The sequence below is a fragment of the Micromys minutus genome, assembly GCF_963924665.1.
Source record: "Micromys minutus genome assembly, chromosome: 22".
Classification (NCBI taxonomy): Eukaryota; Metazoa; Chordata; class Mammalia; order Rodentia; family Muridae; genus Micromys; species Micromys minutus.
This window is the reverse complement of record NC_137957.1, coordinates 6,168,075-6,193,516: the sequence shown is the minus strand read 5'-3', so window position 1 is coordinate 6,193,516 and position 25,442 is coordinate 6,168,075. Positions and strand designations below refer to the sequence as shown.

The following is a 25,442-nucleotide window of genomic DNA, read 5'->3' as shown; positions in this document are numbered from 1 at the left end:
TTTTGTTCGTTTATTTTTCCTGTCTGCTTTTAAATCTGTAGAGGGGGCAAGGGTGTAAAAGGAGTTGTGTCTTTCATTTCACAGATATCCCAGTGATGGAAAAAGTCACTTTATTAGATGGGGCATTTCCAATGTTGTGTAAGGATGTCTTTGTGGGGTCAGTGAGGTGGCAGAGGACAATAAATACTATGCAGGTGATGGAGCATCCTTCTGGGCTGGCAGGAGGTGTGACAGCATCTAGATAGTGGGACACCTCCAGGAACAGGAGGGTGGGCTCAAGGCAGACAGCATCCTTAGCTCCAAAAGCCAAAGAAGTTGTAGGAGCTTGGAGCTGGACCCATAAGCATAGGCATCTGGTTCTTATGGGTAATCTTGATCTGAAAGGGAAGGGATCACATGTGGAAACCTGTCCCTGTGCCTTAGAGCATGAGGGTTCTGGGGTAAGTCGCTGGGGTTACTGAGAAACCGGAGCTGGGGAATAATGGTGCACAGAGGAACCTGGGGTGCCAGGGGGAAATAAAGAAACCACAGAATGGAGACTTAGGTTCCATGGAGCCTAAGGGTCCAGCTTCTACAGGCACAGACAATACTCACTGTGCAGGGTGCCTGCATCCAGGGCTCCCCATCAATTTGCATAGGGAGGGTTTTTGTGGTCCTATGGGAGGTCGAGAAAGACTGATTGAGATATTCTTACCAACCAAACGCCAAAGCTTCTTTCCCCGGGTTAGCTTTGAGACCTTCTATCATGGAGAAAGACCCAATAAAATGACCCCACTCCCACCCCATTCCCATGAACCATCCCCTCCCTCCCCTCAGGAACCCTGTCTGGAGCCCTCCTTACTGGAATGTGATCTCAGAGCACTTGGCCAGCCGGTGTCCAGCACTCTTGAGCTTGGTGTATATCTGGCCCATCTCAAGTACACCCTCTATTCCCACTACTTCCAGCCTCTTGTCACTCATGTCTGGAGGTGAGAAGCAGAAAGAAGCAGGTTCTCCCCCAAGATTCACACCTTCCCCTCGGATCTGCCCACATTAGCGCCCAGGGATGCCTGTCTCACCTGGCACACAGGTTTTCAGGATATCCGGGTCTGTGATAATCTTGGCCATACTGCCCAATGCCTGGTTAATCCCACAGGTATCCCCGTGAGGTCTCTTGGTGTCACCCCATAGGTTGGAGCCACCATGTGTGCTTGGGATATTCAATACTGCAATGCCTTCTAGGGATAGGTCACTCAGATCCAGAAGCTTCCCGCATATCTGAGGGGAGAGGGACAGAGCATAGCTAGAAAGCATGTAAAATCTCACAGCATGGTCATGAAATGTGGCTGCTCCTGCCAGCATGGAGAAGTATGCAAGAGAGGAAAGCAAAAAAAAAAGACCTAATAGATTTCAAAAAAGGACAAGATTTCTCTGTGTAGCCCTGAATGGTCCTGGAACTTGGCCTTGAACTCAGAGATCTCCCTGTTCCTGCCTCTGGAGTGCTGGGATTAAAAGCTTGTGCCACCTACGAATATATTTATTAGTTAAGCATGATGGCTAATAATCCCATCAGTCAGGAGGCAGAAACAAATGAATGTCTGTGAGTTTGAGGCCAGCCTGGTCTATATATTAAGCTCCAGGATAGCTAGGGCTACACAACAGAGACCCGGTCTCCAAAAGAAAAAGTCATTAGAATGTATTTGGTTCTTGTCTGTATACGAGGGGTTGGGGAACATGTATGTATACTTGTGTGGCAGGGGACATGTATGTATACTTGTGTTGCAGTCAAGAGGACAATCTCTAAGAGTCAGTTCTCTTCTTACTCCCTGTGAGTCATGGGGACTGAACTTGGGCTATCGGGTTTGTCCGCAAACTTTTACCTGCTGAGCCATCACACCAGCTCAAAGACTAGTGTATTTTAAGGGCTTGGCAAGTCAGGGTTGGAGAGCTGGGTGGTCAAAGAAGTGTGTAGGTCACACATATGTGATATTCCCAGGGCCTCCTATGTAGGAAAAAACCCAGAAAACCAAAAACCAAAAAGCCTTGCATTTAGAACCTTGAGGCAGGAGGATTGCCACAAGTGCTAGGTCAGTCTGGGCTATGATGTGAGACCCTGTCTACAAAACAGTTAAGAAGATGTGGGTTCAATGGTGTCATACACACCTCAACTGTCACAGACTCTTCCAGCTTTTTGCATGTTGAGAAGATGGACTCGGATGTGGCAAACTCCAAGTACCACAGCTTGTTCTTCATTCTGTGTCAGCCAACAAAAGGCCCAGCAGGGAAGAGACAAGTTACACAGCGCTGGCAGGGACCTGGAAGGGTGACGACTTCCCAGCTCCAAGAAGAACAACAGTAGCTTTAGTTAGGGGTTTCCTACAAGTGTTTGGTTCATATCCAACCATTTTGTGTCAAACTTGGTTAGAAACTCTTTGTTTTGTTTTGTTGTTTTGTTTTTGAAGACAGGGTTTCTTTGTGTAGCTCTGACTGTCCTTGAACTCCTATGTAGACTAGGATGGCCTCAAACTCAGAGATCTGCCTGCCTCTGCCTCCTGAGTCAGTACTGGGATTAAAGGTATTTGCCACCATGCCTGGCACAAATCCAGCCTGGTGCGGGGTGTCTGTTCCCTGTCTTTTTTATTTTGTGTGTGCTCATGCACGTGTACAGAGGTCAGCCGACAACCTACAAGAGATATTTCCCTCTTCCTACCATGTGGGTTCCCAGAATCAGACTCAGGTCATCAGGCTTAGGTGTAGATAACCATTGATCCACCCGCCCGCCCCCTTACCCCCCTCAACCACTGAGCCACCCGTCTCCCTCTCTTCCCCTTTCACCCACCCGTCTCTCCCCCGCACCTGCTATTGAACTTCTCAGGATATTTCTCTCTCATGAGGTGGAATCGGTGAGCAATCGAAGCATCCTGGAGAGTTACAAGCATACTTTAGAGACCAGACTCATCTGTGTTCAAAATATATAGAAATTTCCCTGTCCTCCCAGCCCTCCCCTCTTCTCTCACCACCCCCTTCTAGAGTACGGCATGTCCCAAGTTCATTTTTGCAGCCCATACCACTATGAACCCTATTCCCAGTTTCCCCTGCTCCAATTTCTGCCTGCTCAACCCACACTTCTCCTCCTTTCTCCCTGACCCTATGCCACTGACCACACCAATGGAGAAGTAGTTATTGATGATCTGGGAGGGAACAGGATCACTCTTTTCTCCGTTTTGTTGGGGTATCACTTCCAGGAACCATCGATCGAGATACACCACCTTACTCATCTCTATATCCTTGAGAATCTTTTCCAAATTCTCGCCTTCATAACCTGGAAGTGAAGAAGACAGGCTTGCAGTGATCCCTGAGGTTCAGAGAGCCCACTCCCAACCCTCTGCCTCTTCTGTAGGAGCCTCTCAGCCCTTTGCCAGGGAAAGGGCAAGGTGCCCAGGCTCCACGTACCAATGATAAAGTTAGCCTCTCCCTATCTCTTCCACCCTGTTACAGAAAGTAAACATTTCCAATGTGTGTACATGTATAGAAATTATTCCAGGGCTGGAGAGATGGCTCAGTGATTAAGAGCATTGAGGTCCTGAGGTCAATTCCCAGCAACCACATGGTGGCTCACAACAATCTGTAATGGGATCTGATGCCCTCTTCTGGTGTGTCTGAGGACAGTGACAATGTACTCACATAAAATAAATGAATAAATCTTTAAGAAAAAAAAAGAAATTATTCCAATATGCCTTGAATAGTGAGAGACAAACTAGAACTTAAGACCATCCTTGGCTACACAACCTGCACTGCACAACGATACCTTGTCCCAAAACACAAAAACAGAGCTGGGCTGTGGCGGCTCACGTCTCACTGGGGGTTAAGAGCAGGCCACAGAAACAGGTGGATCTCTGAGTTCCTGGCCAGCCTGGTCTGTAGAGTACAGAAAAGCTATGTTTCCAAAAACAACAACCAAACCAGCCAAACATACTCACAAAACATGCCAACAAGTATGTTTACTTTTACTATTTATTTATTTATTTATTTTATTTTTGTTCTTTTCAAGACAGGGTTTCTCTGTGTAACTATGGTTGTCCTGGAACTCACTCTGTAGACCAGGCTAACCTCAAACTCAGAGATCCACCTGCCTCCTGAGTGCTGGGATTAAATCATGCATTACCACCTCTTGACAATAAATTTAAATTTCTCATTTGGTTAAATAAATGCAAGCCTAAAAAAAAAAAAAAAAAAAAGACTGCCAAGGAACCTAAGACGTCCCTTCACGGTAATGCACCATGTGTTTGCCATATACAAGAACCTAAGTTCCATCTCTGGCACTGTGAAATAAGGAACTACAAAAAGCAACAACAGTTCACAAACTGGAAGAAAATAACCCATGAGAGGCTACATTTTCCAGCGTTAAAAAGGGTTGGGGTATAGCTCAGTTGTAGTGCTTGCCTGATGCAATGCGAGACCTTAGGTCTAATCCAAAAACAAAACAAAAAGTCAAAGCCATCACAAACCTACAGGTCGGTGTGGTGAATTAAAGCCCATAATTCACAGAAGAAGAAACACCAGTAATACACCCTTCAAAGATGTTCAGTATCACTAAAATCAGAAGAAATGATAATCACAACTAACTTTGTGTTGCCTATCAGATTAAAGTTAGACCATCCTGGGCTACATGGGAGTTCAAGGCCCATCTTGAACCATTAGCGAGTTTATAAATAAACGGGCACTCGTGTGTGCTGTTAACATAAGTGGGTTACTACTTTAGGGGGTAATTTTTAAGAAAACATTGTGGCAGGCAAGGAGTGAACAGAACTGGACAGGAGGCAGATTTTCAAAGAGGCAGCTTAAATTTTCAAACAGTACCCGGCACTCCCGAAATTTTGTATCACAGAATAGCTAAAAAAAAAACAACGCCAGAAGCTGGGCATGGCCATATGTTTAATCTAAGCATTTAGGACATGGAGGCCACTAGATTGCAAAGAGTTGGAGGCCAGCCTGGTCTATATGTTGATATCTAGGGGAGCGAATACTACAGGCCAAGACTGCCTCAGACAAATCAAAGACAAAAACAAAACCCAAAACCAGACTGGTGCAGTACATAGAGAAACAAAGCTAAGAGGCAGACCGGCCACTGTAAATGCAATTAGCTAAGCCTTCCTGGCCCTATACTAATGAAAGCTAAAAGATAAACGTGGAACATTAAATTTAGTTAGCTGTTCTTGTTTTAATTTTTTTGTTACTGTTTTTCTTATGTGCATAGGTGATTTGCCTGTAGAAATGTCTGTTGAGCACATGTGTGCCAAGGGTCTGCAGAGGCCAGAAGACAGCATTGGATTTCCTGAAACTAGAGTTACTTATGGTTGTCAGTTGCCATGTGGGTGCTGGGAATTGAACTTGGGTCTTCCATAAGAATAGCCAGTGTTCTTAACCACTGAGCCATCTTTCCAGCCCCTTAAGACACAGACACACAGACACAGACACACACACACACACACAGGAATAGATGTGTATCAAAATATGCTTGGAAATAAATAAATAAATTTAAAAAAATATTCCTCAGTATAAACATCCATGCCTGGGCTGGAGAGATGGCTCAGTGGTTAAGAGCACTGACTCCTTCCTCTTACAGAGGTCCTGAGTTCAAATCCCAGCAACCACATGGTGACTCACAACCATCTAATGAGATCTGATGTCCTCTTCTGGTGTGTCTGAAGACAGCCACAGTGTACTTATATATAACAAACAAACAAATAAATAAATAAAATGTCACATGTGGGCTGGGTAAAGTAGGTCAGTGGGCAAAGTGCTTGTCTGAAGTCCTGGGGACCCCAGTTTGAATACACAGAACCACGAAAAGCTAGACACATCAGCATGGGCATGTGTTCTCAGGACTTCTTCAGGGAGATGGGAATTGGATATAGAACACCTAAAAGCTCATGAGCAAGCTAGCCTAGCAAACACATCAGGAAAAAAGACAAGAGACCCTAAATAGCAAAGGTAGTGGAAGGTGAGAATTAACCATGTCCTCTGACCATGCTTTCATTTGCACACACAAATGCACCCACATGCATACTATACACACATATACATTCTATATGCCTACACACTAAGATTTAAAAATATGTATAGGCACACACATATGCACATATACACACATAAGATAAAAAACCAGAGGGTTACAGTGAGAAGGCTCTGTGGATAAAGGGACTTGCTGCCAAGTTTGAGCCTGCCACTAATTAAAGGTAAAAAAAAAACAAACACAGAAGCTGGGCATGTTGATACGTCCAGGTAATCTCAGCACCTGGGAGGCCAGGACAGGAGGATCACAAGGTTACATGGCAACAATCTGTCTCAAAAGGAAGGAAGACAGGAAATTATGAGATTTCATCTTGGTGTGCATCCGGAAATAATATATAGGATAGACCCCAAACCTCAGGGAGCAGCTTATAAGGAACTTTTAAATTACTTTCTGCAGGGCTGGAGAGATGGCTCAGTGGTTAAGAGCACCGACTGCTCTTCCAGAGGTCCTGAGTTCAAATCCCAGCAACCACATGGTGGCTCACAACCATCTGTAATGCAATCTGATGCCCTCCTCTGGTGTATCTGAAGACAGATACAGTGTACTTATATACATAAAATAAATAAATAATTCTAAAAAAAATTACTTTCCAGACATACATGTCTGAAGGATTTTGCTACTTCATTTACTAATAAGGGTTTATTATTTTTGTAATGAGGATGGTTAGGAAGAAGTCTGTTTTCTGCAGTTCACTGATGGAAAAATCCCACGATTTGTCTTCACACCTTTCATTCGTTCAGCTTTTCTTAGCTAAGATTGTTGGGCAGGCAAGGTGGCTCAGCTGATAAATCCACTTTACACAGGCTTGAGGACCCCCTGAGACTCTTGACAGTTCCCTGACCTCCACACCTGTGCTGAGACACACAGGTAAGTGTGTTTTAAAAAGAACTGTCTGGGACTTTTGCCAAAAACCAGTTATTTTGAATAGAGTTGTTAACTCTAACAGCTTGTCACTTAACCACTGAAAGCTTACCCTTCGTTACAGAGTATGCTTCATAGAAGCTGTTCCCTCATAGCTTCTGTGGCAGGCAGAGTAATAGGCTATCAGAGATTCACTCAGGGGAGCCTTCCTGAGAAGTCCCAGTTCCTTTCCAGGTGAGACAGGAAAATGGCTCTATTCTAAATCTTGATACCAAACTGAAGTGTGTGTGTGCGTGCATGTGTGTGTGTGTGTATGTGTGTATAAACAAAACAACAAGAACAACAAAAACCCAAAACCTTACAGAGATCCTCACAGTAGAGATTAAATTAGGGATCAAGAATGGGCAATTATCTCGGTTATTTGGATACTCCTAAAACAATCATGGTCATCATTGCAAGTGAAAGCAGGTAAGAACCAAGTGTGGTAAGATAAGCCAGTGATCCCAGTGCTTAGTCTGAGGCAAGCGGATTGATTGCCTCAGGTTTAAGGTCTGTCTGCACACCACAGTGAGTTCCAGGTCAGCCTGGGCTATGTAGTGAGGTCCTATCTCAAAAAACCCAAACAATGAGCCAGTGAGCTGCCTAAGCAGCTAAAGGTGCTTGCTGCCCAGCCTGCTGACCTGACTTTGATCCTCAGGACTCACTTGGTATAGAGGACTGACCCCCTGAAACTTTCCTCTGACTTCCGTGTGACCATTGTGCCACATGCACGCACACCCACATATATGTGTGCACATGTATTAATACACACAAATAAATGACTTTTTTAAAAACCTGGGGTAGATGTGGGGGTGGGAAGAGACAATGGTAAGAGAATAGAGAGATAACATTACTGGTTGGACAGGGCCTGTTAGCCTTGAAAATCATAGACAGTTTTCTTCACTTATAAAACATATGTACTCATTTATGCTTGTTTACACACAGGGAGTGTCTGTGTGCATGTGTGTGTGTGCGTGCATGCGTGTGTGTGTGTGTGTGTGTACACACATGTAAATGGATGCATGCAATAGTATGCCTTTGGACATCAGAGGACAAGCCTATGAGTCATGGAGTCAGTTCTCTCCTTTTGTCCTTATGTGTGTTTTGAGCACTGAACTTGGCTCATTATGCGTCTCCACGAAGAATAATCTCACAGTGCTCACACACAAACTGTGTGTGTGTGTGTGTGTGTGTGTGTGTGTGACAGATCTTACTATGTAGCCCTGGCTGGCCTGGAGTTTGCTATACACATAGATCTGGCTGGTGCCTTCCTCTTCTTCTGAGTGCTGACAGTAAACCAAGCCTGGCAACATTCTGTAACACACAGAAGCCTGTGAAAGTCTCATTGACATAACAGTGAAGTGTAATTTCAAAGTGCCTAATACGAAAAATGGAGACAGATGAAAAGTGGTCACATGTCTATATATATAAAGTCTGAGGTTAGGGCTAGAGAGGTGGCTCAATGCATAAAAGTGCCCCACTCTCAAGACTGTCAAGCTGAGTTTGACCCTTAGGATTCATATGCATAAAGAAAAAACTTACTCCCAAAGTTATATACAATCGCCTCCACATGTGCTGCATACACACACACACACACACACACACATATACATACACACACAAATACACATAAACACATACTCACACACACATACATATACACATATACACACACATAAACACATACTCACATACACACACACACACATATACATACACACACACATACACATAAACACATACTCACATACACACATACATATACACATATACACACACATAAACACATACTCACATACACACATATACACACATACACACATATACACACATACACACATATACACACATACACACATATACACACATACACACACATACACACATACATATACACATAAACACATACTCACATACACACATACATATACACATATACACACACATAAACATACTCACATACACACATACATATACACATATACACACACATAAACACATACTCGCATACACACATACATATACACATATACACACATAAACACATACTCACATACACACACATATACACACATACACACATATACACACATACATATACACATAAACACATACTCACATACACACAAACACACACACATACACACACAGACACATACACACATACCACACATACACACCAAATAAACACAGTAAGACAGCTAAAAAAAACCATTACATTATAAAATAGTCAAAAAGCTTTCTGGGTCTTTTTCTTAAGTTCTTTAAAAGAGGATTGTGGTTCAAGGTTTACATATTCAAAAGCCTCAGTGGCTCAAAGGAAAAGTGAATGAGTAACTACCACAAACCAGATGGACTGAGGTGAACTGGAGACTACAATTAGAAAATGCCTAGCCTCCATAGGCACCGGGCACACATGTGGCACCCAGGAGCATATGTAGCTAAAACACAAAGAGTAATAATTAAAAAAAAAAAAAAAACCACACACACAACACAGAAGTTGGGATGTGTTAAGAGATAGAAGCAATTGCCTCAGAAAGAAATCAGTGAGTGCTCAGTGAGCTGCCTCAGTGGGTAATGGTTCTTGATGCCAAGCCTGAGGTCAATCTCAGGAACCCATGCTGTGGAAGAGAGCTGACTCCCAAAACATGAAAACTGTCCTTTGGTGAGTTCAAAGCCAGCCTGGTCCACAGGGAGGGAAAAAGAGAGAGGGAGTAACTTATCCTCTGATATCTCCCTTACAATGTGGCTTGTAGTTTGCTTTGATGTACAAATGAACACAGCTCTCACCCCCTCACCCCCACTGTTCCTCACCCCCACTGTTCCTCACCCCCCCCCCCAGCCACCCCTCAACAACGCTTGGTTCAGAACATCATCCTGTTTTCTTCCAAAGCTCCTTCTTTGGCCACTCTGCCTTGGTCCCAGTTTTGTGTACTTCTCTTTTTCCCAACCTTCTCTTTATACCAGAACCCTAGGTTTTTAATCTCCCCTCAAAACAGTATTTATTTATTCATTAATTTACTTGTTAATGTGAATGAATGTTTCGTCCCCTCTATGACTGCACCATGTGCCCGCTTGCAGTACCCACAGAGGACGGCATCAGATCATTTAGGACCAGAGATGCAGATGGCTGTGAGCCACCATGTGGTTGCTGGGATTTGAACTCAGGACCTCTGGAAGAGCAGCCAGTGCTCTTAACTGCTGAGCCATCTCTCCAGCCCTGTAACTTTCTCTTCAAGCTCCCCAATCTCCCAGCAAAACTTCGCCTTACCACTCACCTCTTCCCCATCTTAGGCACCGAGCCAGATCATTTCCAGTGCCCAGGGGCAACACAGCAACGGGAGGCACAGTGGAAAAGTTGGCTTTGTCTGAGGAGGAGGCAGGTGGAGAGATGGATGGAGGAGGCTGGCTCTGGAACACTACTGCCCCATCTCCTGCCCAAAGGGAGGCTCTCCCTGCACTGACCAATGGTCTCCAGAATCCAGCCTACTGTGCCGTCTCCACCACATACCAGTACCCGGAACTGAGGAACGTCTTTGAAAAATCTGAGCCTGAGACAAAAGGGAAGAGAGAAAACAGGATAACTGAAATCCATCCAAGTCCTGGACAGGTAAGTCAGCTTGTCGCTCATTCCCATGACCCTGTTCCCCCTTTTTGAAGTCAAAAGACTTCAGTTTAGGACTGGGCAGCTGGCTCAGCTGATAAAGAACCGACTTTGTAAGCTATGGGATGGATTTGATCCCCCGGAACCCACATAGAAATGCTGGACATGGTGATGTGTGCTGTTATTACAGTCCTGCGGGGAGGTGACATGGGGAGATCCGTTGGCTCAATGGTCAACTTGTCCAGCCTAGTTAATGAGCTGAGTCACTGAGAGAGCCTGTTTCAAAGTATGGCATTCCTGAGGGTGATACCTGAAACTGTTCCTTGGCCCTGACTCACTCAAACACCCCCAACTCCCTACCTTACACCCTACACACACACACCTCAAACCCTGTGATGCAACCCCTCACCTATACGCACCCTGGCTCCGGACCATCCTTCAGGCTGAATACCTGCCGAGGGTTCAGAATGTACTGGAACTTCCAAAACACACTGTGTGAGAAGAAAAGAAAGGCCCATAGCATGAATGACTGGATTCATGCTCCGTGATCCATTTTTATTTACTCTGCTCTAATGCCCACCCTCAAAGCACCCCCCTCCATACACACATCCCCTTCTTCCCTGAACACTGTTCCTCTCTCCATCTAGGAAGAACCAACGTACCCCTCCTCACCTCTGCCCCTGCTTGCCTCCACTCTTAGGATTGATGAAGACTAGAAGGGGGTGGGTGTTAGAAACAGGTTCAATCTGCAGCGGGAAAGAAAATAAAGATAAATAAACCAGGATTTTTGTCAAAAACAACAGAAGGCCCTGATGTTTTTCCTTTCCCCTCTCCTCCTCTACCAAGCAGGGGTCTCCCCTACTCTCTACTTCAGTCCGTCTTCCCCAGAAGGCTCCAATCAAAAGCTGGCATGACCTTTAGACCCACGACCCTCAGCCCTGTACCCGAAAAGCTTCAGGGGTGCAAAGGCTTGTATCCTCTGTGGTCTTCTGTTTGCACTCTTGTCCAGATACCTGGGAACAATGAAAGGGAAAGACAGTATGTGTTATCCAGGGATCAAATGGGCGGGTCTCATTTGTGGGCGGGTCTCATTTGTATTCTCTTTTCTAAATGTCTCTGTGGCTGGGTATAGTGCTTCACACCTATCCTATAATCCCAGCACTTGTGAGACAGGGGCAGGGGCAGAGGCAGGCAGATCTGAGTTCAAGGCTAGCTCGGTCTGCACAGCAAGTTCCAGGCTAGCCATGGAGAAACAGTAACAAACTCCGTACCAAACCAAAGGTGTTCCATGTGTAGCTGTATGTTCATAAGAAAGCATGGACACTTTCATGTTCATGGAAAGCTCCTTCTCCCTCCCAGCTGCTGTTGAGGGACTTACCAGGACCCTGGGGTAGATAGAACTCGGAGGCAGGATATGATCACGGAGCAGTCCACAGTCACACTCAGGACCCACAGCCTGCAGACAGTCATCATGGATCTAGGAGCACAAAAGGGAAACAGAAATCATGCAGGAGGCGTTGCCAGTTCTCAGCTTGAGAGAAAGGACAGGAAAGAAAGCCCTTAGAATCAAGAATAACAAAAGCCATAAGACAGTAGAGAGGTTCTCTGGGGCGCAACCTGGAGGGACAGTTCCTAGACTGACCTCCAGGTGGCACCACACACAATGCAGTCCTGTTAGGCTGTGGTAGGTCCGGATCTTTTTCTGGCAGCGGTCACAACGCCCAGAATGACAGCCTCCTCGAACCCACACATGTGACTGGACCTTGGGGGAGAGAGGCAGGCTCTTGTCTGGGAGCACCTCATGTGGAAGGTATCGAGGGCAGAAAAGGGCTAGGGACCAGGATGGGCCAGAGGCCAGGATGGGGTTAGCAGTGTGGGAATGAGCAGGCATGGGGTCACTCACACCAATGTCTTTCCGAGACTTGGCATACGTGCTGACGTCACAAGGCTGGGCCCTCATGGCACAGTGGTCATGAACAATGTACTTACAGACTGGGGAGAGGGAAGAAGGTCAGAGCCTTAGTTGTGGCCTTTTCCCCTCTGCTCCTTTCTTGGGAGTGAGGAAGGATCACTCACTGGAACAAGACATATAACCCTTGCTGCCTGGTTGTCGCAGAGACATTTGCAAGGGCAAACCTCACCTCACTCTCCTGTCTGTCTCCACATTGTCCCCATGCTAGGCTGGAACTGAAGTTTGAGGCCAGCCTGGTCTACATCTCCAGTCCAGGCCAGGTAAAGCTACACTGTGAAACTCATCTCAATACTCAATAAAATAATCCAGTCTTTGGTGTACTGTGAAACAAGAGCGCCTCCTTTTGATCAATCAATCGCAGGTGTTTGTGTGTGTGGCTATGCGTGTGCCACAGTGTTGGTGGGGACATCAGAGGACAGCTCTCTGGCCAGTTCTGTCCCTTCTTTGTGGTTGGTGGGACTCGAACTCAGAACGTCACATTTGGCGGCAACTGCCTTTACTCACTTGACTCATTCACACCCCTGTTTGTTTGAGACTTACGTAGTCCAGGCTGGACTTCAGGCTGGACTTAAACTTCCTTTGTAACTGAGGCTAGTCCCGAACTCCAGACCCTCCTGTCCATAGCTGAGGAATGCCGTTACGGCAGGCATGTGCCAGCAATAACAGTACCAACATATTTACTGTTTGCGGTTATCTCCTTTTTCAGTCAAGGGAACTAAAGGTTAAAGAAAAACTACGTGAAACTGGCCATGATGAATCTCTCCTTTAATGCAACATTCAAGAGGCTGAGCAATGGCTAGAGAGAGGGCTCAGTGGTTAAGAGCACTGACTGCTCTTCCAGAGGACCTGAGTTCAATTTGCAACCATCTGTAATGAGATCTGATGCCCTCTTCTGGTGTGTCTGAAAACAGCTACACTGCACTTAAATAAAAAAGAAAGAGGCTGAGCAAATTGGGTGTGGTGGTGCACACCTTTAGTCCCAGCACTCAGAAGGCAGAGGCTGGGGGATCTCTGTGAGTTCCAGGCCAGCCTGGTCTATGTAGCAAGTGCCATGACTACAAAGAGGGACCTTGTCTCAAAACCCCCCAAGAAAACCACCACCACCAACAACAAAAAGAAGAAGGAGGAGGAGAAAGGAGGAGGAGGAGGAAGAAGACAGGAGTAGGAGAGAGAAGGAAGTAGGCAAAAAGATTGCTGGGAGTTTTCAGGTCAGTTTGGGCTAAATAGTTCAAGGCCAGCCTGAGCTACAGTGTGAGATCCTGTCTTTTTGTGTATATGTTTTATTTTTAAATAATAAAGATTATTTTGAAAAAAAAAAAGACATGGGCTTGGGGTTGAAACTCAGCACAGCATACAAATAATAATAATAATAATAGTAATAAATAATTAATAGCAGAAAGTTATGCTGCAATCCCAGGACCAGAGAGTGAATGTCAAAGCCCTGAATTCAAACCCTTGTTTCTCTGCGTTCATTAACATCTCGTTCCCACTAACTGCTGAGCTTCCCAGCTCCCACATTCCCAGTTAACTCACGGTTACAGCTCAGGCCCTGTTTGCCAAGGCCAATGCTCAGCTCGCACAGGTTGCAGTAGACCGGTCTGGGGAATCTCTTGGGTCTCCATACATGGTTCCCGTCATCTTTCATTGTCTGGGAGGTCACAGAGGATGCCGGCTTCTTAAAAGGCTAATCTCTGGTTCTCTGGTGAGTATATCTCAAGACAGCCCTTGACCCTCCCTTACAAACCTTTCCCACTCACCGTGTCCATGCCCAGAAGCACAAGCAACGGCACGGTGGTAGCCCCCGCCCGGACCCACTCGTCTAGGGAGACAGAGCCGCTGCCGTCCCGGTCCATTTCTTTCATCATCTCCTGAAGAATCTGATTGGACAGGAAGAAAGCCTTTTGCTGGGGGTGGCTCCCAGACCCTCCCCACTGTCTCCTAGGACACCACATGGTCACTTTAGCAGAGGAACCAGGCGCCCAGGGGAGATGGGGTAAGGCAGATTAGGAGACCATGGGGAGGAGGGGTGCAACAAGGAAAAAGACAAACTGCCTCACCGGTCTCAGTTCAGACACATCCCAGTCTAGATATTCGGCCACACGCATCATCTGCAGGATGAGTTTTTCTACTTCCTGGAGAAAAGAGGCAAAAGCCACAGCTGGCTGCTTACTATCAACACAAAGTCACAGCCACTACACACACACACCCTCAGAAATCAGGGTTCCTGGAGTCCACGTCCAGAGTCATCTCTTGTTCTCAGGCACCTCTGACAAGCTAAATATTTGCAGGCTCCATGCCCTCTGCCTTCTTTATTTTACAGTCCAAGGTTTTGGGAACTGCTTCCACAGTTAGTCCCCTTGACGCCGCTGTCTCTCTCTCTCTCTCTCTCTCTCTCTCTCTCTCTCTCTCTCTCTCTCATGCAGGGGACAAATTAGTGTGAGGGATGACACCAAGGCCTTATGTAGGCTATACGAGCATGTGCCACTGAGATATACCCTCAACCTTTTCTCTGTTCCTGGAGACCCTGGAAAAGTCCAGGTGTAAGAGGACAGATGGACAGACTCCCTGGCCCAGCACACGTGTCCTGCAACTCACCGTGCTGTCCAGGATCCCATTTCTGTCCCTGTCATACAGCTTGAAGGTGACTGCAAAGAGTTTGAGGAACTGGGTCAGTTTATGAGAGAGAGAGAAAGAATTCATCCCAAGGCCAGGCATGGCGGGCCTGTAACCCCAGCACTTGGAAGGCAGAGGCAGGCAGATTTCTATGAGTTCAAGGCCATGCTGCTCTACCCAGTGAGTTTTAGGCCAGCCAGGGACTCATAGTGAGACCCTATCTCAAAAAATAAAAATAAACACAACAAAAACCAAACCAAAACAAACCAAAAAAAAAAAAAAAAAAAATACCCCAAGAACTCAGAAAGCAAGAGGAATAGAGAGATGTGGAGGAAGCTTGAAGTGAGGGGTGGGATTGATAGAACAGATCAGAAGGGAAGGCACAGGGTGTGCTCCTGAAATCCCAGAACTCGGGAAACCAAAGCTGCAGCATGGACGATTTGAAACCAGGGTGGGTTACACATACAAACTGGGTGGGAGGAGGGGAAGAGAAAACAGCCATGCATGCAGAGGGAACACATACTTCTATGTGCCATGCACATCCAAGGTCACCTCCAGGGGACATATAGACCCGGGAACTGAGGTGACTGTGGTGCCTTAGGTGTAGCCCACTCAGGAGAACAGAGGAGACCCGTTCTCAGGTCTCTCCTTGTTGCCTTTAAAAATCCCAAAGGAACGTGGAAAGGAGGCCTGGGGAGTACTTCCCTCCCCTCTTCCCACCCCAGAACAGCAGACTCACACTCTAGCTTGTCTTCTGGCCGGCCTCCTTCCAGGAGGGTGAAGTGGCAGTAGACATCACTGAGACAGATCACATTGTCTACAAGATGAAAACATGGCAGCTCCCGGGTCAGGGCTACATTGGGTCTTTTTCTTCTTGTGCTTTTCTCAGCTCTCCCCATTTTCTTTCTTTTTACCAGCTCCCAGCTCAGTGAGACCACCCTCTACCTCCCCATCTCTTGACCGCCTACAGTATTCAACTATTTCACTATTTCTACTCCCATCCTCAAACTCAAACTACTTTGACATTTCCAGCCCGTAGGCCCAGGCCAGCCCTACCTCTTTCACCTTTTGACTTATTCTCCTCATTGTGGAAGGACCAAAACAGAGCCCAGCACAGGTGATGAGGAACCTCATCCACGTCCAGATACATCTTCAAGAATTGTTCAAATCCCAGGTACCCAATGGTCTGTGATTAAAAGTGGGTGTTAATTTGTAGAGTCCGCAGGATGGAGAAGCTGGGGACTGAGGATTGGGGGCAGACAATGGGTGCAGAGTTCTGAGAGGCAGAGTAAGGTTTCTTAGGCCATCTCCTGAGTTACTAGGATCTGTTGTTCTGTTCTAAAGTAGTAGCTGCAATAACAACCAACAGTGGGGTCCTTAGAGGGGAGAAAGCAAGAAGCAGGCCCACAAAAGTTCCAAGTTGCGGGAGACACCGGGGAAAAGTAGTTGAGGAAAGGGTACCCCATGCCACTTACATCTCCTTGGCAATATTTGCTCATCTCACCATCATCAAAAACCTTCAGCACGTCGCTGACCTTTTTGTTGGAGTCTGGGTAAGAAGAGAGTAAGACGGGCTGGAGAGATGGTTCAGTGGTTAAAAGCACCAGATGTTCTTCCAGAGGTCCTGAGTTCAAATCTCAGCAGCCACATGGTGGCTCACAACCATCTGTAATGGGATCTGATGCCCTCTTGTGGTGTGTCTGAAGACAGGGACAGTGTACTCACATGCATTAAATCAATCAATCAATCAATCAATCAATCAATCAGAGAGAGAGAAAAAAAAAAACACAGGGATAGCTGGGCCCTCTGTCAAAATTCCACTTGGACACCCACAAGTCAGAAAGGGCTGAAGAAAAGGAGCTCTTGCAAGAAAGCAAGAATATGTCAGCTCCTCCACAGTAACAGGCCTCCCCCCACCTTTGAGGAGCAAGTAGTCAGGAGGGAAGGTGGCTAGAGAAAGAGTGGCCGGGCCTCAGGTATGATGGGCTATGTAAGGAGACCCAGTTCCAGGTGTCTGTGAATGAAGTCTCCAGAACTGAAGGACCAGGAGAAAGACTCACATTCCATGTACTTTTGCAGCTGAGCAAAGTCTTCTGGGCTGATGAGACCCTTCTCTTTGGCCATCTTTCTTATCCTCCTGAGTCTGATCACAAATAAAGCCTGGCAGTACAGCTTCTTATGTTTGGTTTTCAGACGGCCAGCCTAGGGGAAGACCAGAGAACTGGAGAATGCCAGTCGACTGTATCTGCGTGTGCTTCTCCCTTTCTTCCTCCCCGCCCCCGCCTGCCTCCCCTGTCTGTCTCTAACTCTCTCCCCAATAAGGCCTGCCCTGTCTTTCTCTGACTCATCTCTGACATTTCTTTCATTTCTGTGTCTTTCTTCCTCTCGGACTTCTCCCATCAGTCTTGATTCATCTGACCATTATCACCACACCATCCTATCTGCCCCCGCTCCACCTCCCCCCAGCTCCTCGAGATGAGCCTGGTCTTTTTCAGCCCCCCTCCCCCCTTCAGGCTCTGTGGTGCCTCCCTAACTCCTATTCTCCCAAGGTTCTTACTACCTGAGCACACCTCATAAGGCTGGACCCCATCTTGCTCCTCCTCCAGCCACCACTCCCCCGAGCCACACCCCTGCAACGACCTCTAGCGCTTCAGACACGTGACTCAGAACTAGCGGTGGCTGAGATCCTCCTACCTAGCCCTGTTCATGTCCCCGGGCTTGGGGCTTTCTAGGGACGGGTGGAGACTTGGGTGGCAGGACTGTAGGAGGTTGAAAAAGAAGGCTCCAGTTTCCTGGGTGCAGGACTGCTGAGCTGCCTGCTGTAGGCTCAGCTGAGATGCCAGATCGTCCGCCATGTTGGGTTACCAGCGTTTATGGAGCCCCACCTTACGGCACTGGACCCAGGAGTCAAACGGGAATAATTACGTGGTACTGAGTATTACCTGCCTTAAGGAGTGAATAATAAAGGGTGACATTTCTTGATGATGTTATTTTGTTTGTTTGCAAAGGTCTCACTACTGTGTGGCCCTGGCCGTGTAGACCAGGCTGTACCAAACAGGCTCCGCAATAGGCCTGCCTGAGTCACTGGCTTGGATAAGCTATTCCATCCAGGGCCCTGGGTCTCCTAGGCATATGTTCTACAACTGAGCTGCAGCCTAACCCACGTTGGTTATGTAATAACAGCAGCCACAGTAATTACATATTTTACAGAAATAAATAGTACAAGGTTGCTGAGGAGTTAGAACTACTCAGACCTAACTGGATTCCACTCTTGGCTGTGATGGGCCCGTGGTTTGGAATAATTACACCTGCAAAACAGGGACAATGGTGCCTACCTTTCACAGTCGGAAAGTTAAATAAAATATATTAGAAATACCTCAAATTATGCCTGTCATAAAGGAAGCCTACAAGAAACAGCAACTATTACTGTATTAATACAACTAAATATGTAAATGAAAAAAATTAGGAAATAACACAAAAGAATGAAACGTTCAAACAAGAAAGCAAGCAGTGTAGTGTCTCACCAGCTGTAACCCAAGTTCTCAGGAAGACAAGGCAGGATCATCATGAGTTCAAGGTCAGACTGGGCTACACTGAGAGAACACAGTCAAAAACTAACTACCCCTCCCTCTGGAAAAAAACTTCCGGTGAACGCTGGAAAGGTGTGGGAGGGGCTTGGGGAAAGCAGGGATTTTAAGGCCATCCATGGTTACTTGGCAAGTTCAAGGTCAATACACTGAGATTCTGTTTTAAACATTTAAAAACAAAACAAAAACAAAAAACCAAAAACCTCATGTCAGCTGGTGTGGTGATACATTCTTGTAATCCTGGAAGCAATGGGGAGGCTGAAGCCGGTGGATGTTTAGTTTGATGCCATGAGACTTTATGTCAAAAATTACAACTAAGCTCCACACGGCGGAGCACACCACACCTTTAATGGAAGCACCCTGGAAGCAGAGGCAGGAGGATCTCTGTAAGTTCAAGGCCAACCTAGTCTACATAGTGAGTTCCAGAACAGCCAGGGCTACATAGATCACGGCTAAAACAAACAAACAAAAACCCACCTGCCATTCTTTTAGAGAACCTGATTTGGTTCCTAGCACACATCAGTTGGCTCATAATAGCCTATGAATCCAGTTTTAAGTGACACAACGCTTTTCTTCTGCCCTCCATAGGCACTGTGTACATGTGGCAGACACTCAAATATATGCACATGACTTAAAAAGAGGTAGGTAGATCTCTCTGAGTTTGAGGACAGCTCTACACACCGAGGTCTGGGATACATACTTTTAGCCAGACCCTGTTTCAAAACACCAAGAAGGGGGCTACTGAGAAGGTAAAGGGACCAGCTGCACAATCGTGACAACCTTAGTTGCATCCCCCAGAACATATAAAATTACAAGAGAGCATGGGGGTGGGGTGGGGGCTGGAGAGATGGCTCAGTAGTTAAGAGCATTGGTTACTCTTCCATAGGCCCTGAGTTCAATTCCCAGCAACCATCTGTAATGGGATCTGATGCCCTCTTCTGGCATGTACCATATATATACACAGAATACTCACACATAAATAAGTAAAAGTTAAAAAAAAAAAAAAGGTGAACATGAGCTGGGTGGTGGGTGGCTCACACCTTGAATCTTAGCACTTGGGAGGAGGCAGAAGCAGATGGATCTTTGTGAGTTCAAAACCAGCCTAGAGAGAGTTCCAGGACAATAGCCAGGGCTCTTACATAGAGAAAGCCTGTAAAAGAGGAGGTAGAGGAAGAAGGGGGGGAGAGAAGAAAAGAAGGAGAAGGAGGAATAAGTAGAAGAGGAGGAGAAGAAGGAGGAGGAAGAGAAAGAAAAAGATACGAGTGAATCAACTCCACAAAGTTGTTTTCTGACCAATACATTTATACTACCATGGCACTGAGCATGCGTGCTCACACACACACACACACACACACACACAACTAAAAATAAACAAAACTTTATAAAAAAGAAAAAAGGGAAGAGGAAGAGAAGAGACGGAAGATATAGCTGAAGCTCAAGGAAGACCCTAAGACAACTGATAAACCTGGAAGTGAGGTTCCAGCACAGTGAGGTCTCTGCTCCACGCTTCCTGCCACATGCTGCCTTCCTGTTCATAAACATGCCCAGGTTTTACCTGACTTTCACCATGGTACTTGCTTTTTTGCCTGATTAGGACATTTCCCCTATTTCTAACTAAAATAACAACTCCTTCACAAGAACTTCCTTGATGCTGGATCCAATTATTTATTTATTTATTTATTTATTATTTAGGCAGGGTCTCAGTAGCCTAAGCTAGCTTGAAACTCTTGTAATCTTCTGCCTCGATTTCTGTACTTTTGCTCTGCCTCAGTGTGACTTCCCTGTCAGTCACAAGTAGAAATTTTTATCCCTTTTTTCAGTGTTCATATTTGACCAAAACCTGGTTCCACAGGGGCAGGACCTTATCAGTCCTCTTTCTACTCTTTCCTCAGTACCTAAAACAGAACTCAGCATGGATTGAATTCTCAATATTGGTTGAACAAATGACTCTGTAAACCTGGGCCATCATTTTTGGCAGGGTCTGTCAGTCTGGGTTTGGATAATTGTAATGCCACTGGGTGTCCACTTGGCAGTCAGGAAAGTATGAGATAAATTGGAGGGTATAATAGTAGGTACTAAATAACATCTGTGTTCCAAAGGCTCTCTGAGAAGATGATCCTTTAGGACAATGACACCTGAGGAAAGAACTTTGCCTTTCTGGCCTTCATCAATGACTATAACCCATGCTTTCCTGCCAAAAGAGCTAATAAATATATGAGTCTTGTGATCAATAGAGCTTAAACAGCTTAATTAGTATCTCTGATTATTGCTGGGGATTTTTAGATGATTCCAAAGTTCTGGGAAATGGAGAAAACGAGGAACAAAGAAAAAAGAGGCCAAGATACCTTTCAGTTCACTCCTTACAATTACACATCTTTCCAGTCCCTTCTTTAACTCCCCAGGTCTTACACCTGGAAGAGGAATATGTAATGAAACCTGAGAATGTTTTTGCTTTTATTGTTTGTTTTTGAGCCAGGGTTTCACTACGTAACTCTCCTTACAGCCGATTAAGTGCATCTGCAACCACACCCTGCTCAAGAATGGACCTTTGAATTAGGTGCAGGCTGGATCTCAGCAGCTGGGTGAGTCCTTTTACTCACAAGACCACATTAAAAATTTTAAAGCTGGGAATCAAACTCAGGGCCTTAAGATCTCAAGCATGTCAGGTAATCCTCAGTGTATAGCTACTGAACTATATACACTAGCCTAATCTTATCAATAAATAGGTACCTAATCAGTCACAAATTGGGTTTTATATAGCAATTATACATAGCAAGCTGTGATACAAAGTAAGAATTCAATAAACATCAGACAATATCACATAAGGTAATACACAAAAAATAATTTTCCATCTGGTGAAGTGTGATTGTATAGACAATCCGGCTACCGAGGAGACTCAGACAAGGGGATGGAAAGCCTAAAGCTTGCCTTGGCTACAAAGTAAATTTAAAACAGCATGGAAGACTTTGGTGAGACCCTGTCTCCCCATACCCCGCCAAAAGGAGAAAAAGAAACATTTGGATATTAGGAAAAAGTATACTTTAAAGCCAAGAACTCACAAGTTCTAGTGACTTCTACCAGTAACAAGGCTCAGTTTATACACCTTCCACCTTAGAGTAAAAATACTTATGTCAGGCACAGACTTGTAGTGGCTTTGGGATCGTGAATTTGCTTCGGAGAAAATGAGGAGGTGGCTGGAAACTACAGAGTCAGGAACATCTATCTGTGGGTTGGGTCCTTCGATATGGAGGCTTCTAGGGATCTATTCAGATGTCCTGACTTCCGTCAGAGAGTATATATAGGTCGGCTGAGTCTGGGACCTTAAAGACCTGGAACAAGTCCAAGGTTGTCCTCCAGCTTCATCCCAACCCGAGGCTATAACCTGGGCTAGTCCAGACAGATGCAGGGCTGGAAGGGTGGGGTCTGTAGTCCTACCCCAGCTATTTGTGACTCACGCTTCCCTTCCCTCCCCTGCTTTCCCGACTCACCTCTACCAGTTTAGGGTGAGATCAGAAGAAACTGACTTGGAGGGAAACAACCCTGAGCTCAGGATCACAGTTAGACTCTAGACAACCTGTCCAAAGTACACCACCAAATCTTGCTACCCCTCCTTCTCCAGATCTAACTTTAAACACTGAATACTAAAATTGCAGCTATTAAGGAGGTAAGGTTTCCACAGCCGGCACTAACAATTAACATTTCCTTTCATTTCATTGCTCACTTTCAAATTTACCATTACTCAACTATTAGAGTGTTTCTAAGACACTCAGGAAGAAGTCCCAGCAAGAAACTTTTCAGAGCAGGTACTTCTAGCTTTAGAGCCAAGCCTAAAGAGCTGGACTAACCACATGAGGCATCAGGGATCTCTTTTGCCCAGAGTTGAGGGCCCGTTCTTTTCTGCCCATGTCTGCTACAAGTCATATATATATCCTTGAAGCATCGGAATTCATTAAATCACCACACACATCAGGGATAATTGTGTTCCCCGGATAAGGGGGTGGCACACTACGTTCCTGTACGGAGTGTGCCGTAGCTACTAGTACAGGAGGAAGTTACGATATTGGCATAGTTGGGGGATGTGGGCTTGTATTTTCTGAGGCTGTGGAGATGACCAAGAATATTTGCTTTTCTCCCACGGCAGTCAGGTTCATTTCTCATTTAAAGCTAAAAAGTGGTTTCCCACCCAGTCTTTTCAGAAAATTCCCCGTGACAGGTGTGGAAAGGATCGGAGGCCAAACAAGAACCCTTCTTCACGGTGTGGCACCGTGGGGTTTCCAAAAGGCACCTTTCTTTCGAGTTCCCGGGAGCTGAGCTTCCCAGGCTCTCGGAATGAGCAAGAGATGAGGGTGGAGGGAAAGTCTGGGGGGAAACGCAGCTTACCCCGGTCTTGCGCAGCGCTAAGGCAGCCCCCGCGTCTCAGCGCAAACCCTTGTAAGCAGCGGGTTCCAGTTGTCAACGCTTCCGTCTCTGGACGCCACAGCCCTCACCCAGCCGGTGGGGCGGCCCCTAAGTCCCGGGGCGAGAGTGTGCGAGTGGCGCGGGGCTCGCGGAGGGCTCTACCTTGAGAGGGAGAGCGCACGGTCGGGGCTGAGGCGCCGGAGCCCGAGCAGGGCTGAAGGGGATGAGCAAGGAAGACGCGGCCGCAGCGGGGCCGCCCAGCTCCTGACGACACACTGCCCGCCCCCGACCCAGCCTGCCCCAAAGCCGCGCCCGAGACCACCGCTGTTGCCAGCTTTCCAACAGTCTACTCCGTGCCTCCAGAGTATCCCCAGGGCTCTGGCTTGTGCCACTTCCACGATTCTGTCTTCCCACGCCTGGGGCAGCTCTATTTTTCTCTTCTCATTGTCAAAGCCTCTCCCATCATCCCTTCCCTGGAAGGCCAAGGTAGGGGTCAGGGTGCTGATTGGAACCACCCAGCGACTCCAGTCTCCGAATTGTCACTTTGGATGAGCCTGCCCAACTCAATGACTCCACATTCTGGAGAACCCAGGGGACAAGGCCAGAGTTCCACACTTCTCAACCCTAGATCTAGGTAAATTTCCTTCTCCACATGGCTCCACACTGCTTTACCCTGCCTGAGATAATTGCCCACCTCTCCTCCGAGTCCCTCAGCTCCGCGTCCTCTCTATGCACTGCGTTTTCTCTCTAGAATCCATATATCCTTTCCTTAAGACCAGGGTGAAGGTCTAGGTGCATAACGCACGTTTGACTGTGTTCACCTTTTCTCCATACCCAACCCTAGAACTTTACCCTCTGGCCTTGGCAAAGGTAAAGGTCACTGGGCAAAGGTAGCGGCTGAAGGTAGCTCCTACTTCTCTGAAGTAGGAGCGTAGCAGAACTTTGGGTTCTCGGAATTGTATCCTCTTACAGTTGGGAGCAAAAAGGAGTGGCAGGGCAGACTGCTTGTTGGAAATGTGTGTATATATTTGGGTCCAGTGTGGGTCGGGGAGAAAAAGAAAGAACGAATTTATTAGGCCCTCTAGTGGAACCAGAAGTAAGCTGTTCTCAAATATTAGGAGACAAAGCTGTTGAAGCGGCTCTCTGGAGTTTAGAGTAATGGGGTGTGCTGCTGTTATTTAGACGTTAGATTCTGATCAGGAGTTGGAGAATGATCTGTCTGGCCTGCTATCCTTCTCAGGTTTGTTCTGTTCTGTTTGCTTCCGGATCCTTCATGTTTCCTCTTCCTCCTCCATCATTGTCACAACCATGCTGTAGATGAAGTTCAGTGCCTGGATCATGCTTCTCAAATGCTCCACCACAGATCTATACTCCTACCCCACATCCTTTTAACAGCATATTCCTCACAGTGAGCAAATCTCTCCCCTTCCTACATGGCCTCTGTGAGCAAATCTCTCCCCTTCCTACATGGCCTCTGTCTTCACAGTCAGCAAACTTTTTTTCTTGAGACACGTTTTAGCGTGTATGTAGCCTAGGCTGGCCTTGAACTTGCCATCCTGCCTCAACCTCTCAAGAGCTGGGTTTACTGGTATATGCCACTCCTGGCATGAACAGACACTTTCGAAGGCCTCTTTATACCTAATCTTGTTCTTAGATACGTAGGATAAGTAAAAATATACCGAGCCAAGTGGCTAGATGTCTGCAAAGCATCCCAGCTCTTGATCACCCTAAACAAAGATTCTGTTTAATTAGCACTGTGTCCCAAACTACTCTTCTAATCAGTCCTTGCATAAAATAAAGGCTCTCCTACATTAAAAAAAAAAAAAAAGCCATCGTTGGAATACAATTTTTCCAATAAGGGTTAAGAGGAACTCAGTCTCACTGTATCATCTTTGTACCATTACTTAGGATCTGAGCTTCACTGTACTCCAAGTCAGTTGTTGGTGGGGGAGGGGGAAGAAAGGAGGAGGCGTTTGATGCCCATAGTTCCAGGTGCTCGTCTCTTTAATTAACCACATCATACAAGTCAGAAAGAAAGAAACCGCAGTGAACAAAGGGAAAGGAAAAAACAAGCCTGTTTTCCCAGCCTCTTCTTCCTTTGGGTGGGGGCACACATCCGGGGCCCAGGGCTGGGTCCAGGGCCCGTCCACAGAACAGACGATTGAGTTTCACTTCCTGCCAACCTTCAGAGATGGGGGCAGGATGTCTGAGGGGTACAGTGATGGGGAGTGTCCAGCGATTAAAGAGTAAACAGGTCACATTAGGATTTCCCCTCACTGATCAGGTCTGTGGAGAGTCATGCACCTCACTAAT

The 25,442-nt window shown here is 46.4% G+C and overlaps 1 protein-coding gene across 4 annotated transcripts; it reads right to left on the bottom strand.

Annotated features, from left to right (window-relative positions):
- Window positions 1–10: 10 nt before the first annotated feature.
- Window positions 11–23,335, bottom strand: DGKA (diacylglycerol kinase alpha). 4 transcript variants are annotated; one of them, XM_080935090.1, is made up of 24 exons: window positions 23,112–23,335; window positions 17,205–17,346; window positions 16,620–16,693; window positions 16,201–16,330; window positions 15,884–15,961; window positions 15,127–15,176; window positions 14,589–14,663; window positions 14,289–14,408; window positions 14,065–14,179; window positions 12,463–12,551; window positions 12,202–12,321; window positions 11,938–12,036; window positions 11,504–11,572; window positions 11,232–11,305; window positions 10,979–11,050; window positions 10,421–10,506; window positions 10,234–10,323; window positions 3,141–3,301; window positions 2,836–2,900; window positions 2,143–2,233; window positions 1,059–1,257; window positions 842–962; window positions 595–655; window positions 11–377 (listed from the first exon to the last, which is right to left on the bottom strand). In XM_080935090.1, exons 2-24 carry the CDS (start codon window positions 17,266–17,268, stop codon window positions 294–296), a joined length of 2,187 nt encoding a protein of 728 aa, XP_080791216.1. In that variant the 5' UTR covers window positions 17,269–17,346; window positions 23,112–23,335; the 3' UTR covers window positions 11–293. The 4 variants fall into 4 exon arrangements, with proteins under 4 accessions (XP_080791216.1, XP_080791217.1, XP_080791214.1 ...); XM_080935091.1 differs by having other exon boundaries at window positions 16,210–16,330; XM_080935088.1 differs by having other exon boundaries at window positions 12,202–12,551.
- Between the last annotated feature and the right edge of the window lie 2,107 nt (window positions 23,336–25,442).